This window comes from Myotis myotis, unplaced genomic scaffold (genome assembly GCF_014108235.1).
Source record: "Myotis myotis isolate mMyoMyo1 unplaced genomic scaffold, mMyoMyo1.p scaffold_m19_p_2, whole genome shotgun sequence".
NCBI lineage: Eukaryota > Metazoa > Chordata > Mammalia > Chiroptera > Vespertilionidae > Myotis > Myotis myotis.
The window spans coordinates 36,891,517-36,907,362 of NW_023416324.1; the positions used below are offsets into that span (position 1 = coordinate 36,891,517).

At 55.4% G+C, this 15,846-nt stretch overlaps 1 protein-coding gene across 3 annotated transcripts in view; it reads left to right on the forward strand.

Moving 5' to 3' along the window:
* Positions 1-15,846, forward strand: part of ACOT11 (acyl-CoA thioesterase 11) — a 43,222-nt gene that overhangs the window by 24,400 nt on the left and 2,976 nt on the right. For all 3 annotated transcript variants that reach the window (XM_036350280.1, XM_036350279.1, XM_036350281.1), the window contains exons 2-15: positions 219-420; positions 1,343-1,412; positions 3,125-3,185; positions 4,138-4,236; positions 4,681-4,816; positions 6,817-6,973; positions 7,501-7,620; positions 8,927-9,071; positions 10,367-10,422; positions 11,188-11,254; positions 11,599-11,682; positions 12,498-12,631; positions 14,736-14,867; positions 15,427-15,553. In XM_036350280.1, the coding sequence (XP_036206173.1) occupies positions 219-420; positions 1,343-1,412; positions 3,125-3,185; positions 4,138-4,236; positions 4,681-4,816; positions 6,817-6,973; positions 7,501-7,620; positions 8,927-9,071; positions 10,367-10,422; positions 11,188-11,254; positions 11,599-11,682; positions 12,498-12,631; positions 14,736-14,867; positions 15,427-15,553 (1,590 nt within the window). The remainder of the gene's footprint in view (positions 1-218; positions 421-1,342; positions 1,413-3,124; positions 3,186-4,137; positions 4,237-4,680; positions 4,817-6,816; positions 6,974-7,500; positions 7,621-8,926; positions 9,072-10,366; positions 10,423-11,187; positions 11,255-11,598; positions 11,683-12,497; positions 12,632-14,735; positions 14,868-15,426; positions 15,554-15,846) is intronic.

The following is a 15,846-nucleotide window of genomic DNA, read 5'->3' on the forward strand; positions in this document are numbered from 1 at the left end:
GTTAACGTGGAGATGTTGGCTAAAAGGAACCTGAGCCAGAGTGACACCCTGGGTCTGAGCTCTGGGCTGGAGGGCGGTGACCACTCTTGGAGTTGGGGTCTGGAGGGAGGTGGCCCTGGGGCGCTCTCTCCTCTCCCTCTAGTCCTCAGGTCTCAGGGATGGGCAGACTCAGGGGACCCTGCAGTGAGCTGACCTCTCTGGTCCCACCTGTTCCCCAGAGCTTCGCCTCCGTGTTCTCGGGCCGTCAGTCCCGGAAGTCAACCTCCCGCACAGAGAAAACCATGGCAGATGGCGAGGAGTACCGGAACCCCACCGAGGTGCAGATGAGCCAGCTGGTGCTGCCCTGCCACACCAATCAGCGTGGCGAGCTGAGCGTCGGGCAGCTGCTCAAGTGGATTGACACCACGGCCTGCCTGTCTGGTGAGACTGCCATCCTCCCACCCCCTGGCCCACCCCTGGGGGAGAGGCCTCAGTTATGCTGAGACGTCTGTTCCACCCTCGTCCCTCATCCCAGCTGGCCTGCCTGCAATGCCCTCCAATTTCCTGATGCTCAGCTCTGGCCCACCCTCTCCCCAGAGGTCCGAGTTCTAAGTGCCCTTAGGTCTCTGCTCCAACACAGCGCTGCCTTCAACGCGGCTGCTCCAGGGCTGGCTCAGGAGTGCTGTGAGCAAGCACCGTGCTGTCTGCCTTAAAGGGCTCCCTACATTAAGTTGAGGAGTTGAGTTGACTTTTCGTCATTCCTTTGATGTCCCAGTATTCTCCAACCCACAGGAAGCTCACAGTCTGATGGGGGGGGGGAGGGGGGGGACACAGGTGACCCAACTGCTCCAGCACTGTTTTGTGGGGACTGGGAAGGGGAGGGAGGACAGACCAGAGGCCGTGACCCAGCCCTGGGGACAGAGAAGGGACTCTAGAGGGACTAAGGCAGTGAGCAGGGTCCTGAAGGAAAGACTCAGCAAACAAAGATGCATGAAGTAGACTGGGCAGACCTAAGTGCACTTTACAAGGCCGGGAGCTAGCATAGTATGGTGTGACCATTCATTTATTCAATAGCTGCTTGTTGAGTGTCTACTATGTGCCAGACACTCTTCTGGGACTGGGATACGCCTATGAGCTAGGCAGGCAAAAATCCTCGCCCTCAAGCAACTTGCAGTTGAACAGAAGAGAGAGATACTAGACAGACAAAACTCCGATATATGAAGCAGGGGGCGGCAACTTTGAGGAAAAATAAAGAAGGCTGTGGGTGAGGAGGCACGGCCTGAGCTCGGGGGTCTGACATTTGATCAGAGGCCTGCGTAACATGGGAGGCTGCTAACGCACGGCTTTCTTCTCCCGGTGCCAGCGGAGAGGCATGCTGGCTGTCCCTGCGTCACGGCCTCCATGGATGACATCTATTTTGAGCACACCATTAGGTGAGTGGCCCCAGCTGCCGCTAGGTCCTTCTGGGCTCCCCACCAAGGCCTGGGGACCCCTCCCCTGCCTCTCCTGCCTGGAACCTGCCAGCCTTGGCAGGTGGAGTGGGGGAAGCCCCCCAGAAGCAGTGACCCGTCTGCAGTGTCTCTGGACAGCGCTGGGCTGGGAGCTGGCTTGCTGCTAGTTGCCGTGGGGTGGGTTCCCTCAGCCAGTGGGAGCCAAGGAAGTTGCTTCAAGTTTGGAGTTGGATGTTGCCCAGGCAACACCATGGGGTGCAATGTGACTTTGGGGAAGTCAGACATTTTCTCTGGGCCTCAGTTTCCTTATCTGCAGATGGGAGGGATTAGACTTAATCAATGAATGCCTTTTGGAACTTGTACATTCTCTGTGGGTCATGGGTTGCTGGTTGGTGGGGGGTTCCTAGATAAGGTACCTTGGCAAAGCCTGAGCCAGAATCTTGGGTCATTCAGTCTCTGCTCACATACCTCCAGAGACGAGGCGCTCACTACCTCACAGTGAGCTGTACTGGTTAGAAAGTCTTCATTACACTGTGTTGGGCTTTGTTTCTGCAGAGCTTTGCTGGGACCCAAGGGCCATACCAGGCCCCCAGCTCAGGCCAGGCTGTAGGGACTGCGACAGTGCTCTGGCCTGTGGGCCTGCTCCTGAACTCTCCACCATTGCCTAGGCCAGTGGTCGGCAAACTCATTAGTCAACAGAGCCAAATATCAACAGTACAACGACTGAAATTTCTTTTGAGGGCCAAATTTTTTAAACTTAAACTATATAGGTAGGTACATTGTTATTAACTTAATTAGGGTACTTCTAAGGCTTAGGAAGAGCCACACTCAAGGGGCCAAAGAGCCGCATGTGGCTCGCGAGCCGCAGTTTGCCAACCACGGGCCTAGGACATCGAGTGCCAAGGGCTTTCTCAGGGCTTCCTTGGTGCCCAGAGTGCTGTGGTTAAGGAAGAAGTTCGGCCAGTTGCTGTATTCATTGTTCAGTCATTCATCACTACTGGCACTTTTCTGGGCCAGGGCCCATGCTGGGTTTGTGGTACAGAAGGTCCCGGTGCCCAGTAGCTCCCAGACTGCAGGGAGGCCGATTGTAGATTAGTTTTTGATGTACACTCTGGTTGTAGATAGTACAGAGAGTCCCCATATACCCCACATCCAGTTCCTCCATTAACATTTTACATTCATGTAGGGGTACCTTTGTCACAATTGATGAACCGATACGGATGCAATAAATGCGGAACAGATTCATTTAGTAGGCCACTAATTGTGGAGGAGCTGCCCGGTGCCCTGTGCCAAGCCTTGCCCCAGTGGAGCTGATAGGTTGTGAGGTCGACCTGCTGGAAGAAGTGTTAGGAAGGTGGACCTTACAGAGCGACAGGGTGCAGGGAGTGCTCCCTGGAGAGGGGACCGGTCAACAGGAGCAAAAAGAAGCTCGAGCCTTCACTGGACAAGGAGGAGTGGGGGAGGGGGGCAGATAAATGCAATCATCCCCCTTCTCTCAGCCTCCTGGGAAAGGGGTGCTAGCACTATCTTGCTGGCTTGCTTTGAGGACTCAGTTGACATCCATATGTGAATACGCGCTGTAAAGTAACATTCTCCTAACAGCTCCCCTCAGTAGAGGCTCTCCAAGTGTCTGGGGCCCCTGCTCCCTCCCTCTGTCCCCTCTGAAAGGCTCACCTCCGGCTTTTCTCTCCCAGAGTCGGACAAGTGGTGAATATCAAGGCCAAGGTGAACCGGGCCTTCAACACCAGCATGGAGGTGTGTGGGGCAGGTGCTGCCTGGGGATGCGTGGGTGCTGGGTGGGTTTTCTGCCTCCTCTCCATCTCCGCCCCCAGCCCAGGCATACACTCGCAAAGCCCTGCTTGAGGCGGCAGAGATCTGGACCAGCTGGCAGGGCTGGGCAGGCTAAGGATCTTCCGGTTCAACACCCCATAACACAGAAGGGAAAACTGAGGCCCAGGGAGGGAAAGGGATTTGCACCAGGTCACCAAGCCACATAGATCCCAATGTGGGACTTAACTTCTGGCCTCCTGGGTCTTCACGCCGAGACTCAGACCCTGTCTTCAGCAGCTTGGTGGCTGTGCAAATTTGAGGATGACAGCCACCTGGAGGCAGTGGGGCTGGAGCCGGGATAGCACTGGACTTCAGTCCTGTAGCTTACGTGCCATGACTCTGTCTTCCCATCTGTAAAGTGGGAGCATGATTTCTGTGCCTCAGGGCTGTTGAAGGACTCGTGGTGAAGCACAGGCTCCGTGAGCTCTGGGGAAGAGATTCTATTTGCCACCAATGGACGTAGGATGGAGACAACTTCCACCCAGTGGTTGCTGAGAGACTACTGAGGCTGAGATAGCGGCACCCCATAAATGCACAGGGTCCCTGGGCACCCTCACATGTCTACCCTTTCAATTTAGCCAGCACTTTACTTACACAGTCTCATGCTAATCCTCTCAATAGCCCTTCGAGGGTGGGTTTGGTCATCCCCACTTTACAGATGAGGAAACTGAGGCCCAGAGAAGGGAAGTGACTTGCCTAAAGTTTCCCAGGGAACCAGGGGCAGAATCAGAACCTACCCCAGGTCCCTAGCCTCCTAGACTTGGTGGGTGATACTGAAATAGCAGAGGGGGACTTCCTGTGTCACGAGGTTGTGGGCCTCGGGTTTGCGAGCTCTATTTCTTCCTTCCTCACTCCTCCTCCTACTCTTCCCCTCCAGGTGGGCATCCAGGTGGCCTCCGAGGACACTTGCTCTGAGAAGCAGTGGAACGTGTGCAAGGCCTTGGCCACCTTTGTGGCCCACCGTGAGCTCTCCAAGGTAGGTGGCCACACCTGGCTGCCAGTCACGATGGGCCTGGACCAGGGTGGTGAGGCTGGGGTTTGGCAGGGGAGTGGAGGTGGGGTGTGGCAGGGAATCATAGCCCCTAGAGGAAGGCCCATCCCCCACTGCCACCGGGCCCCAGGCGCCCTCCCTCTCTCCTTTCCCCACCTCTCCCTGTGCATCTCACATGGGGAGTCTTCAGGTCTCACCATCCTCTTTCACGCCCTGCAGTGACCCCTACCCCCATCCACTGTGCCTTTGCCCCAGAAGGGAGCCTAGGGTTATTGGAGGATGAAGATGATGGATCAGTCAACATGGAGACAGGAAAATGTGGGCAAAGAGGGACAAAGACTTATAACCATCCAGCAGCCCCGGGCGTGTGATGGCAGCTGCGGGGACAGGCCCTGGCACTATTTCAGGGAACCCCACCCCTGCCCACAGGTGAAGCTGAAGCAGATCTCGCCACGGACGGAGGAGGAGAAGACTGAGCACAGTGTGGCCGCCGAGCGCCGACGCATGCGGCTGGTCTACGCGGACACCATCAAGGACCTCCTGGCCAACTGCGCCATGCAGTATGGTGAGAGGCTGGGGACAGGGAGGGCAGCAGGTGCCCCCCTTGTGCCCTGGGCCCCACTGGGCAGAGGGAGGAGAGGCATTTCCTTGGGATGTCTACCCACTGGTGGCCTCAGGCCTGGCTGGCCCTCTTGCCTCAAGGCCTCCTTCAGGGAAAAGGGAGTGCCTCTTGCCCAGCTCCCAGCAGCCAGAGGAAAACGTTTTGTTAGCCACAAACTGTGTTTGGGTCTCTAGGACTTAAGGTATTTGGGAAGGCAGTATTGAGCTTGGCCTTGAAGACTCAAGGATTTTTAAAAAAATATATTTTTATTGATTTCAGAGAGGAAGGGAGAGGGGAAGAGAGAGAGAAATATCAATGATGAGAAGGAATCATTGATCAGCTGCCTAATGCATGCTCCCTACTGGGGACAGAGTCTGCAATCCGGGCATGTGCCCTTGACAGGAATTGAACCCAGGACCCTTCAGTCCGCAGGCCTACCTGTATCCACTGAGCCAAACTGGCTAGGGCATGACTCTAGGATTTTTAAAAAGCATATAGGTAGGTAGGTTGGTAGGTAGATATAGATGTAGGCATCGGTGTAGGCATAGATCTAGAGCTAGAGATAAAAACAAGACCCGCCTACCCCAGAACCCAGGTCCCCTCCAGAGGCACCTCCTGTGCCTCATTTTTGGGCATCTTTCCAGAAGCATTCCCTGCACATTCCCCTCTGTGTCTAATTTTGCCCCCTTTTTTTACCTAAACGGGAAGACACAGTACATACTGTTCTGTATCTCGCTTCTTCCCCCTTCAAGTGCATCTTGCAGCTTGTTCTGTACCAGGGCCTCACATCTCCTGTGGACTGGCAGGGCTTATCAGGGGGAGATAAGGAAAGGGACTCCTGGTGGAGGGCATAGTCTGGGCAAAGGGTCAGAGGGGTGACCTTGGATTTGCTCACTGATCCCCAGAACATTAGGATGTGGAGCCTTCCTTGAAACTTCAAGGAGGCGATTTTAGGACAAGTCGAAAATAGTTCAGCTGCCAGAGTGGGGAGGGGTGCAGGCAGAATTAGCCCCCCCACAGCCCCCTGTGAAAGCAGCTGGCTGTGCTTCGAATTCCGTGCGCCCTATTTACTCTGGGCCTGGGGGCTGTGGCTGGGCAGGTCCAGCTCTCCCTCCTGTAGCCAAGGCCCCCTGGAGCCATCCATCCCACTGCAGCCCTCCGAAATCCCTCCTGCCCAAGGGTCAGTCCAGATGCCCTAGCCGGCCTCCAGGCCCTTGGCTGACTGCTCAGCCTTGTCTGGCGCTGTCCCGTACTTGCCCTCTGCTCCAGCTGAGCCAAGGCCTGATTCTCCCCGTGACTGTCTGCCTCCAGACCGTGGCTCAGGCCTGTAACCTCCCCTCCCTGTGTCTGTGGCATCTGAGCAGCCTGCAAGCTATGCAAAATGTTGCCTATTTGATGGGTCCTTCCCGGTGAGGTCTTTCTCCCTGGGAGATGGTGCTTCCTTGGGTTGGGTGGGCACGTCAGCATCCGATTCCCTGACCTCTCTGGCCTCCCCTACTGAGGCTATCCTTATGCCCCCTGAGGGACAGCGCATGTCAGGCAGCGGGAGGGAAGAACTCTTTCTTGAGAGCGTGCCTCCTGAGTTTGGCGCCAGGCACTGTAGAGCGGAGATCGCATTTCATCTTCACTGTCCTTTCCGGTTGAGTTTGACGTCTGCCCTTTACACGTGGGAAATTGAGGTTCAGAAAGGGCATTGACTTGCCCAAGGAAATACAGCCTGTATGGGGTGGAGCTGAGTTGCAGACCCAGGTGTGTGTTGTCTCAAAGCTAGTGTTCTGCCCTTTGCTCGGTGCCAGCCTCATCTCTCTCATCCAGTTTCCCCCCATTTCTCAGTAGGTCCAGCACACTAGGTGCTGAGTAAATAAAAGAATGTGGGTGGGGCAGAGAGGTGGTGGAGGGGTCCTGGGCTGCCCTTGGAAAGCCTCTCACCTCCCCCCTCCCTCCCTCTGCCCCTCCTTGGTCAGATCTGGAGAGCAGAGACTGCAGCCATGTGGTGCCGGCCGAGAAGACGCGGGTGGAGAGTGTGGAGCTGGTTCTGCCTCCCCACGCCAATCACCAGGGCAATACCTTCGGGGGCCAGATCATGGCCTGGATGGAGAATGTGGCCACCATTGCAGCCAGGTGAAGGGAGAGTGTACTGCTTGTACCTCCCTTCCTTTCTTCCCTCCGTCCCTTAGCCACAATATATCAGCAGTGCCCTATGAGTGCAATAAGATCGCAGAGAAAAGTCAGAGTCTGGATAGTCCGGGAAGGCTTCCTGGAGGAAGAGCACTTCAGCTGGGCTTTGAATGAGAAGTAGCTTTGGATAAGGGGAGGACTTCCAGGTAGTAGGGACAGCAGGTGCTAAGATACAAAGGTTGGAAGGGCTTGGTTGGATTGCCCCAAGCCCTGCCCTAGGCTTTCTTCTGTCACCTCAGACTCAGCTGCTCCCTAGCCATGCACATAGACCTCAGTACTCGAAGCTCTGAAATGGGACTCAGTTCTGTTCCTCTGGGCAGAACTGTCACTGAGTGGAGTGGGTGGGCCTGAAGGTGGTGCATGTGGTTTTGGCTAGGTCTGGGGATGGGGGTAGGGGTAGAGGCTGGTTTAAGCCAGTGGCTAAAGCACTAGGGGCATTTCTCCTGTCCCCAACCCTTGGCCTCCTCCAGCCGGCTGTGTCGTGCCCACCCTACGCTGAAGGCCATTGAGATGTTTCACTTCCGGGGACCCTCCCAGGTTGGGGACCGCCTGGTGCTCAAGGCCATTGTGAACAACGCCTTCAAACATAGGTGAGGGGCTGGGATGGGCAGGATCGGGGTCCCTGGGGGCTGAGGGCTCTTCCTGACCTGAGAACGGACTCTATTGCAAACCTGCTCAGTCCTTTCACCTTCATCAAGATTCAGCTCTATGTTCCCTGCTCTGGGCGCCCCAGCCCTGTGTCTCCTGCTGTCTCGGATAGTACCACGTGATCATTCTGTCTCTCTCTCCCTGCCTCCTGCCTCCAGGCCTGCACACTGTGGATCACAGGGCCACCTTTTGCCAGTATTCTGTTGTCATCATACCTTTTCCCACCCTTTGCCCAAAACGAAACTTAGTCCCCAGAGCCCTTACCTTTGAAATGAATCCTGACATCTACACCCATGAAAGCTTATTTTAAATATCTTTTTTGGTGATTCCAAAAATCATGTAGTATAGTCCATAAAAGCAAAGGCTCTGGAGCCAGGCTGCCTAGGTTCAAGTTTGGCTCACCTCTTACTAGCTGTGTGACTTTGGGCAAGTTACTTAACCTCTCTGAGCTCCAGTTCATATAAAATGGGGCTCACCACAACTATCTTATAGTTTTAAGGATTCAATGACCTGTTACTAGTAGAACGCCACAGAACATGTTTAGTGAAGGTCAGCCATTGCTGCTGATGCTATTATTATTATTATTATTATTATTATTCACAGCCTGACCAGCACATATTCTGCTGCCATGCAGGGGGAAAGCTGTGAGGCCTGGTTTCTAGCCCACATTCTCTCCTGACTGTTGTGTGACTTTACTTACTGCCCTGTTCTAGGTCTTAGTGTCCCCCTCTGTATGATGTCTACATTATGGGGTCAAGACCTTAACTGAGGGGGATGGCGGTGGCTGCTATTTTATAATTATTAAAGACAGATATAGAGAAACAGCAGCCACTGAGCTGTTATAAAGTGCTGACGATTGGGTGTATAATGAACACTATTTCTAATTGGGCTCAGCACCTCCCTCTCCTTGCCTGTATTCTTCCATAACATAGTTTCATAACATACTATCATCATATGTATATATTTGTGGCTGCAACCCCCAGCTATTAGTCCATGAGGACATGGACCGGACAGGTTTGTTCATTTCTGAGTCCCCAGTGACTGGCATAGGCCCAAGCACGCAGTAGGTGCTCTGCAGACACTGACCAAAGGGAGCAGCTCTGGGTTTCCTGCCAGAGGGGCTCTGACCCAGGAGGAACTGCAGGAGTGCATGTGTGTGCCTGCACATGCATGTGTGCATGTGTGTTGGGAAGGGCGAGGCCGTGGGAAGGTCTGTCCAGCATGAGAGCAGCCCTCCCTCGCCCTCAGCATGGAGGTGGGCGTGTGCGTGGAGGCCTACCGCCAGGAGGCCGAGGCCCATCGGCGGCACATCAACAGCGCCTTCATGACCTTTGTGGTCCTGGACCCAAATGACCAGCCCCAGATGCTGCCCTGGATTCGGCCCCAGCCTGGGGTGAGTGGGTGCAGCACCCTGCCCTCCCCCCAGCTCCCTCTCCCTTCTCTGCCCAGGGTGGGGGTGCCTGCCAGCTCCTGATAGGCCCGAGAGCAACAAGCCCCGCTTTGCCCGTCTGCTGGGTGCCCTTGTGTGGCCCCTGGAAATGCCCCTTGTGCCAGGTGGAAACCTTGTTCTGCCTGAAAGAATTCAGGCCGTGCATGTGGGACTGGCTCATCGTGGGTGTTAACAGCGTTGGAAGAGCACTGGCTTTGGGGCGACGTGTGTTGGAACCAGCTCTGCTACATTCTAGGGGGTGCCTCTCTGAGCTCTGGGTCCCCACCCGCAAAGCGGTGCGCCTGCAGCCCAGTCCTCACGGGGCTGTGGGGTCTATGGGATATTGACCCCGTGCCTGGGTCAGGCCTGCAGACACTCAGGAAGTGCTGACGGTGATGACGATGGTGACAGGAGAGCAAGGAGGCAGGAAGGAGAATCAGGGCCTGGATTCAAAGGCTGTCCTTTCAAGTCATGCTCCCTTGTGCCTCCACTGGGCTAGGCCTGGCTTGCTCTAGAGGATCAGGGAGTGAGCTCTCCCTGGGAAGGTCCCTGTCCTGCCTGCCTCACAAGGCTGAGCCTGGCTGTGGCATTCCCTGCTCGTAGCTGGGTATTGGCCAGTCGAGAGTGGGTGGTCCGTGGAGGAGTGGGAGCCTAGGAGATGGGCGATGCAGTGCACAGGCCCCCAGATGCTTTCAGGCCTTTGCCGTTTAATGCTCCCGAGTGAGGACACCTTAGAAGTAGAAGTTAAGAGTCAGGCTCTGAGTCAGCCCGTCAGTGCTTGTTCCTGTGTCCTTGGGCAAGTCCCCTAATCTTTCTGTGCCTCAGTTTCCCCCTCTGTAAAGTGGGATTATACTAGTCCCAACCTCAGAGGGTTGCTGTAAGGATTAAATGAAATTTTGCATGGAAAGCACTTTAGCTGAATGCCTGGCACGTAGTAAGTGCTCAATAAATATGGGTTCTTATTACCATTGTAAGTGCCCTTAGGGATCCCATTCTACTGGGGAGGAAACTGAGGTCTGGTGAGGGCAGTGGTTCCCAGGGCCACTCGGAGAGCTTGAGGGGAAGCTGGGGCTCAGTGACCTGGCGTGTTCCTGTTCAGGTTGCTTTGACTCTGGCTGCCCCAGTGGGGCCAGAACACCTCAGGGCTGCAGGACCTCCTTGGGCCCTTGGGAGGGGGGGCCGTGGTCAGACAGTAACAGGGATGGGGGGCAAGTTGTTTTCCCATCTGTACCATAGTCTGTCCCTGCTTCTCTCCCCAGGACGGTGAGCGGCGGTACCGAGAGGCCAGTGCCAGGAGGAAGATCCGCCTGGACAGGCAAGTTGGGGCTGGGTGGTGGGAGGGGACACAGGGTGCAGGGCTGTCCACCTGCTCCCCGGCCTCAGGGACTTGCATTTCTTCGATGCGGCCCCTGTGCTGGGCACTAGCTGGGCCCTTTACATCCGTGTCACCTCATTCCACATCCCATGTCTGACTGGCCCATTGTACAGGCGAGGACACTGAGAACAGAGGAATTGTGGCCACGGGCACACAGGAGTGATGGGCAGAGTGAGAATTTGAACCTGGCCGGGTCTGGCCAATTTAAAATCTTTTGTTCCTTCCATGGACTCTGATGTCCATTTGGCACATGAAGAAAGAAAGGCCCAGAGAGGAGAAGCGATGGCTCAAGGAGGCACTGTATCATCATTTGTTGTTAGTAAGAAAAGTGTGTGTTTATGGAGCATTTATATGCCAAGGCGGTTCTTGTGATGAGCCTCTGAGGCAGGGGTGACTGCAGATCCCATTTCACAGATGAGGACACCGAGGCATAGTGGTGAAGTCGCTTTAGCTCAGCCAGGGTGTGGGGCACTGAGCCTTCACTAGGCACCGGCACCCCTCCCCTCGTCCTGTCCTACCTCTGACTGAGTTTGTATGTTCTCGCTGCTGTGTTCTGTGTGCCCATCCCGTCTTCCTGGCCAGACAGTGGTCTCTCCTGCCCTCTGGGCTGAGCACAGGGCCTGGCACACAGTTGGCATGCGGTGAAGCCTGTTCAAAGAGATGGGCTCCCGAGGGATCAAGGTTGTCACCTTTCCTCTCTCCCAGGAAGTACATTGTGTCCTGCAAGCAGGAGGAGATGCCTCTCTCTGTGCCCTGGGACCCTAGCAACCAGGTAAGGCCCCAGCTCTGAGGGGAGAGTCCTCAGGCCCACCCGTCCCGTTGTCAGAGTGGGGTTGGAGGTAGGCCTGAAGGGGACAGGATGCTAATGCCTCAAGATGCATACAGTTAGCAAAGGGCTCTCCTGATGTCCCTGCTTGGCAGGAGGGAGCTGAGGCCCTGAGAGGAGGAGTGGCTTGTCCAGGGTTGCTGGTCGAGTCTGGCGCCCACCCTCCTTCACCACCAAAGCCCAGCACCCACCCTCCTTCACCACCCCTGCTCCTCCCCCGCCCCAGCATGGCCTCGGCACCGAGCCTGCGGGAGGGGAGAAGGCGAGGTTTCTCTGTGTGCCCTGTCCAGGTGTATCTGAGCTACAACAACATCTCCTCCCTGAAGATGCTTGCGGCCAAGGACAACTGGGCGCTGTCCTCGGAGATCAACCAGGTAGCTGACCGCACCCACCCACCATTCTCTTCTGAGCAGCCAGAGGTGGCAGGCTGCAAGCAACAGAAAGTCTCTCAACTCACTCCTGTCAGAAGGGCATTTCTTTTTTTGCTTTTTGTTTTTGTTAATCCTCGCCCGAGGATATTTTTTTCATTGAGAGAGAGTGGAAGGAATGAGGGAGAGAGAGAAACATCGATGTAAGAGAGACACACTAATTGGTTGCCTCCTGGACGTGCTAGGACTGGGGCCAGGGAGGGAACCCACAACTGAGATATGTGCCCTTGACCGGGAATTGAACCCAAGGCCCTACGGTTCGCAGGGTGACACTCTGACTACTGAGAAACACCGGCCAGGGCAGAAGGGGATTTAAAATATATATATATTGATTTTAGAGAGGAAAGGAGAGGGAGAGAGAGATAGAAACATCAATGATGAGAATCATTGATCAGCTGCCTCCTGCACATCCCCCACTGGAGGTCAAGCCTGCAACCTGGACATGTGGCCTGACTGGGAATCGAACCGTGACCTCCTGGTTCATAGGTTGAAGCTCAACCACTGAGTCATGCTGGCCAGGCAAATCACTGCTTCTTAAAACACCTTTCTGTCCACTTGTGCTGAATTATCTCAACAGCCACTTTCATAGGGATGTGACTGAGGCTCACAGAGCTTGAGTCACTTAATTGCAGTCACACAGCAAGTCAGAGGCAGTGCTGAGCTTCTAGCCCTGGCCTCCAGCATCCCAGTCAGCCCATCCCACTCCCAGCATAGTCTGGGTAGGGGGATACACGAATGAGGCCACCCTCTGTCCCACGCAGGTCGGCCTGTACACCCTGGAGGATGACAAGTACCTCTCCTTCCACATGGAGATGCTGGTGAATGTGGATGCGGCCCACGCCTTCCTGCTACTCTCAGACCTGCGTCGGAGGCCTGAGTGGGACAAGCATTACCGGTGAGGGCCAGGGCCCAGGTGGGGCCAGTTCCCGTCTCAGGCCTGGTGGGGAGGGCGGGTCCTCAGGTGTCCTTCGGCTGAGCTATTCCTTATTATGCTCAGCCCGGCTGGCCTTTATGGTGTTTGGGGTATGGGGGGTGTGGGGGTGGGGGGAGTTGGGGTGGAGGGGGTAGGGGACTGTAGTCATGGGTTAGGTGGGAGTCAGGGTCAGGGTCATTCTGAGCCTTCAGAGAAGGACTGAGCCTGGAATTGAAGTTGAGGGCCTGGTCCTGTTTCTGGTCCAACTAGCTGTGTGACCTTGGGCAAGTCATTTCCATTTCATTCCTGGGCTTAGTTTTCTTCCTCTTAAAATGTGTGCTTCAGAGGTGAGTCTTAGCTTTACCCTCAGGGATAGATCAGTGATTTTCTATCTGTGTTCTGTGGAGTTTTCTGTTCCCAAGAGAGTTCCAGATACTGCTTGGGGTGGGGGATGGAAGGCTGAAAGTCTGGCTGGGACCCCCTCCCCAATTCAGGCCAACTAGTAGAATGGCCAATTTGCCGAATTTACCGTGTGTTAGCTCTACATCTGGGTATGGATATAAATAGCCAGGATTTCAGTGTTTAGTATGAATGTTAAGTTGAAAGTGGTTTTTGTCAAGTGCCTGTGAAATCATTGTCTGTTATGCCAACACCCTGCTTTGGGGGGCGCCTCCTTGATCATTTCTCCACTGGCTTCTTACGAGGAGCCTCTATTTCCGAGTCTGTCCACAAGGAGGACCTGTGCTCTTAGAAATCCGGTGAGCAGGCCATCTGATTTTTGATAAATTGGCCTTCTCCCTCCTACCTCCACGTGTCCTCACTTGAGCAGGTCCACTTGCAGCTGTTTACACACGGGCTTTCTGCTTAAGATTTCTTTGCAAAAAGGGAGGTGCTGCTTTAAAAAAAGCCCTGGTCTAGGTGACCCAAGGCCTGCTGGCAGTGCCGTTCGAGAAGCCTGAGAGGTGATTTGCTGGTGGGCACTGGGGAAGCTGGCTGTATGGTAGGAAGTGGGCTGGGGTGGGCCTTGAAGGCCAGGTCAGATCTCGCTGTTTGATGGGATTTGGAGGAAGTAGCTTGAGGGGAAAGAGAACCCCACACTGCTTCTCCCCACCCTGCTCCTGAGACAGCCTCTGTGGAGGGCAGAGGAGCAGGGGAGGTGACAGGTTTGGACATGGTCATGTGTACCTCTGTGGATGTCCTCGTGTGTGTGTGTGTGTGTGTGTGTGTGCGTGCATATGTGTGAGTATGTGTGCATGTGTTGGTATAAGCCAGGGGTGGGGAACATCGGGCCTGTGGGCTGTATAAGGTCCACGAAATTATTTGTTCTGGCCCTGCCAAGGCATTAAGGGTGAGTTAATGAAATGTCTGACCAAATAGAGCAGGCTAATTTTTAAGTTGATAGTTTTGTGTGGCTTGTGAATGATGTCATAAATATCCGCATGGTCCTTGGCAGAAGAAAGATTTCCCACCCTTGGTAGCCTACATGTATGTACAGGCACATGGGTACAGTGTACCCAGGCTAAGGGGCACAGGCCTGGCACCCGATGGCTGGGCACATTCCAGCTTCGCTTCTCTATTAGCTCTGTGGCTGTGGACAGGTTGTTTCCCCTATGAAGAGGGGCTGCTAAGAGTACCTGCCACCTGGGCCGAAATGCATGGTACACCTGCAGCCCTTAGAGTGGTGCCTGGCACACAGTGGATACTCACTAAATGTTCAGTACAACCAGGAAATCAGCACACCTCTGAGTCAGCACGTGGACCTGCCCTGCACAGACTGTCCAGACACGCATGGGTCTGTGTGTGCACGGTAGGTGTCTATCCATGTGTCTGAGCATGCAGCTATGCCCACAGGGGTGTGTCTGTGCAGGTGTATTTGTGTGCGTGTGTATGCATGCACCCACGTGTGTGTGCATACGTGTGTGTGCGTGCATGCATCTTGGCCGGGCCTTTCTGCCCACCTGTGGGCCCTGCTAAGTGTGTAGGGGCTGAAGTGTCCCCCAAGCATTGGCTCAGGGAGGCCAGACCTGCTTTCCTACAAGGAGCTGGTGTGACCCTCTTGGGCCCTGTGGTCTGGGCCTCCTCACAGGAACGTGGAACTAGTGCAGCAGGTGGATGAGGACGATGCCATCTACCATGTCATCAGCCCCATTCTCGGCACTGACCCCAAGCCCCAGGACTTCGTGATCCTGGCCTCTCGGCGGAAGCCTTGCGACCACGGGTGGGTGCCTGCCTGCTGGGTGGGAGGTGGGCAGGGCAGGGAGTGGACATCAGTTAGAGTTGGCTCTCTGCCTTCTCCTGGCTTTTCGGAGCTGCCATGGAGGACAGGGAACACCCTCCCCTCTGGTTGCTCCCTCTAAAGGAGGGTAATCCCTGACCCAGAGGTGGCAAGGCCATTTCTCACAAGGCACTGCCTTGGCCGCCATCTCTGACAGCCCTGGTGAGGATGCCGGACAGACGGCTCACTTCTGCTGGACAGGCACAGAAAGAGGAAGCGGACAAATCCCAAAGCCCACACTGCTTCCTCAGGGGCTTTTCCAGAAAATCTGCAGTGAGTCCCGCTGGCTCCTGGCAAATCCAGGGCTGTTAACGTACAGGTGCCTCCTCTCCAGCCTGGCCCAGAGCCAGACATGGGCCCTCTAAGAGTTTACATGACTTTAGACTCTGGTGTCAGTGCCTAGGGGAGCTCCAGAGGCTGGGTCAGAGCCAGAGGGGGTTCCAGAGCCTGGGCTGGCAAGACAACCCTCATCTTCTTCTGTGCTCCCCTCCCTTCACTGCAGGGACCCCTATGTCATTGCACTACGGTCAGTTACGCTGCCCACCCACCCGGAGACGCCAGAGTATAGGCGTGGGGAGACCCTCTGCTCAGGCTTCTGCGTCTGGCGCGAAGGGGACCAGATGACCAAGGTGAGGCCAAGTGACTCCTTCCCCCACTCGAGCCACCCCAACCCACATGCACGGAGCTCAGCACTGCCCGGCTCACAGTTGTCAGCCGTGGGCTCCCACCCCTTGCGCGACAGTGGGCTCTTCCAGCTTGGAGGGGGGGGGGGGGGCGGGGGCGGGCCTAAGCATGTCAGGGGCCAGAAGTGAGCCTTCGTTAAAATCTAATCTGTGCGGAAAAGTCTGAGGCCCCTGCAGGGTCTTGGGAAAAGCTCTGCCTGCATTTAGCATATGCTTTCTTGTCTGGGAAGGCTTTCTCT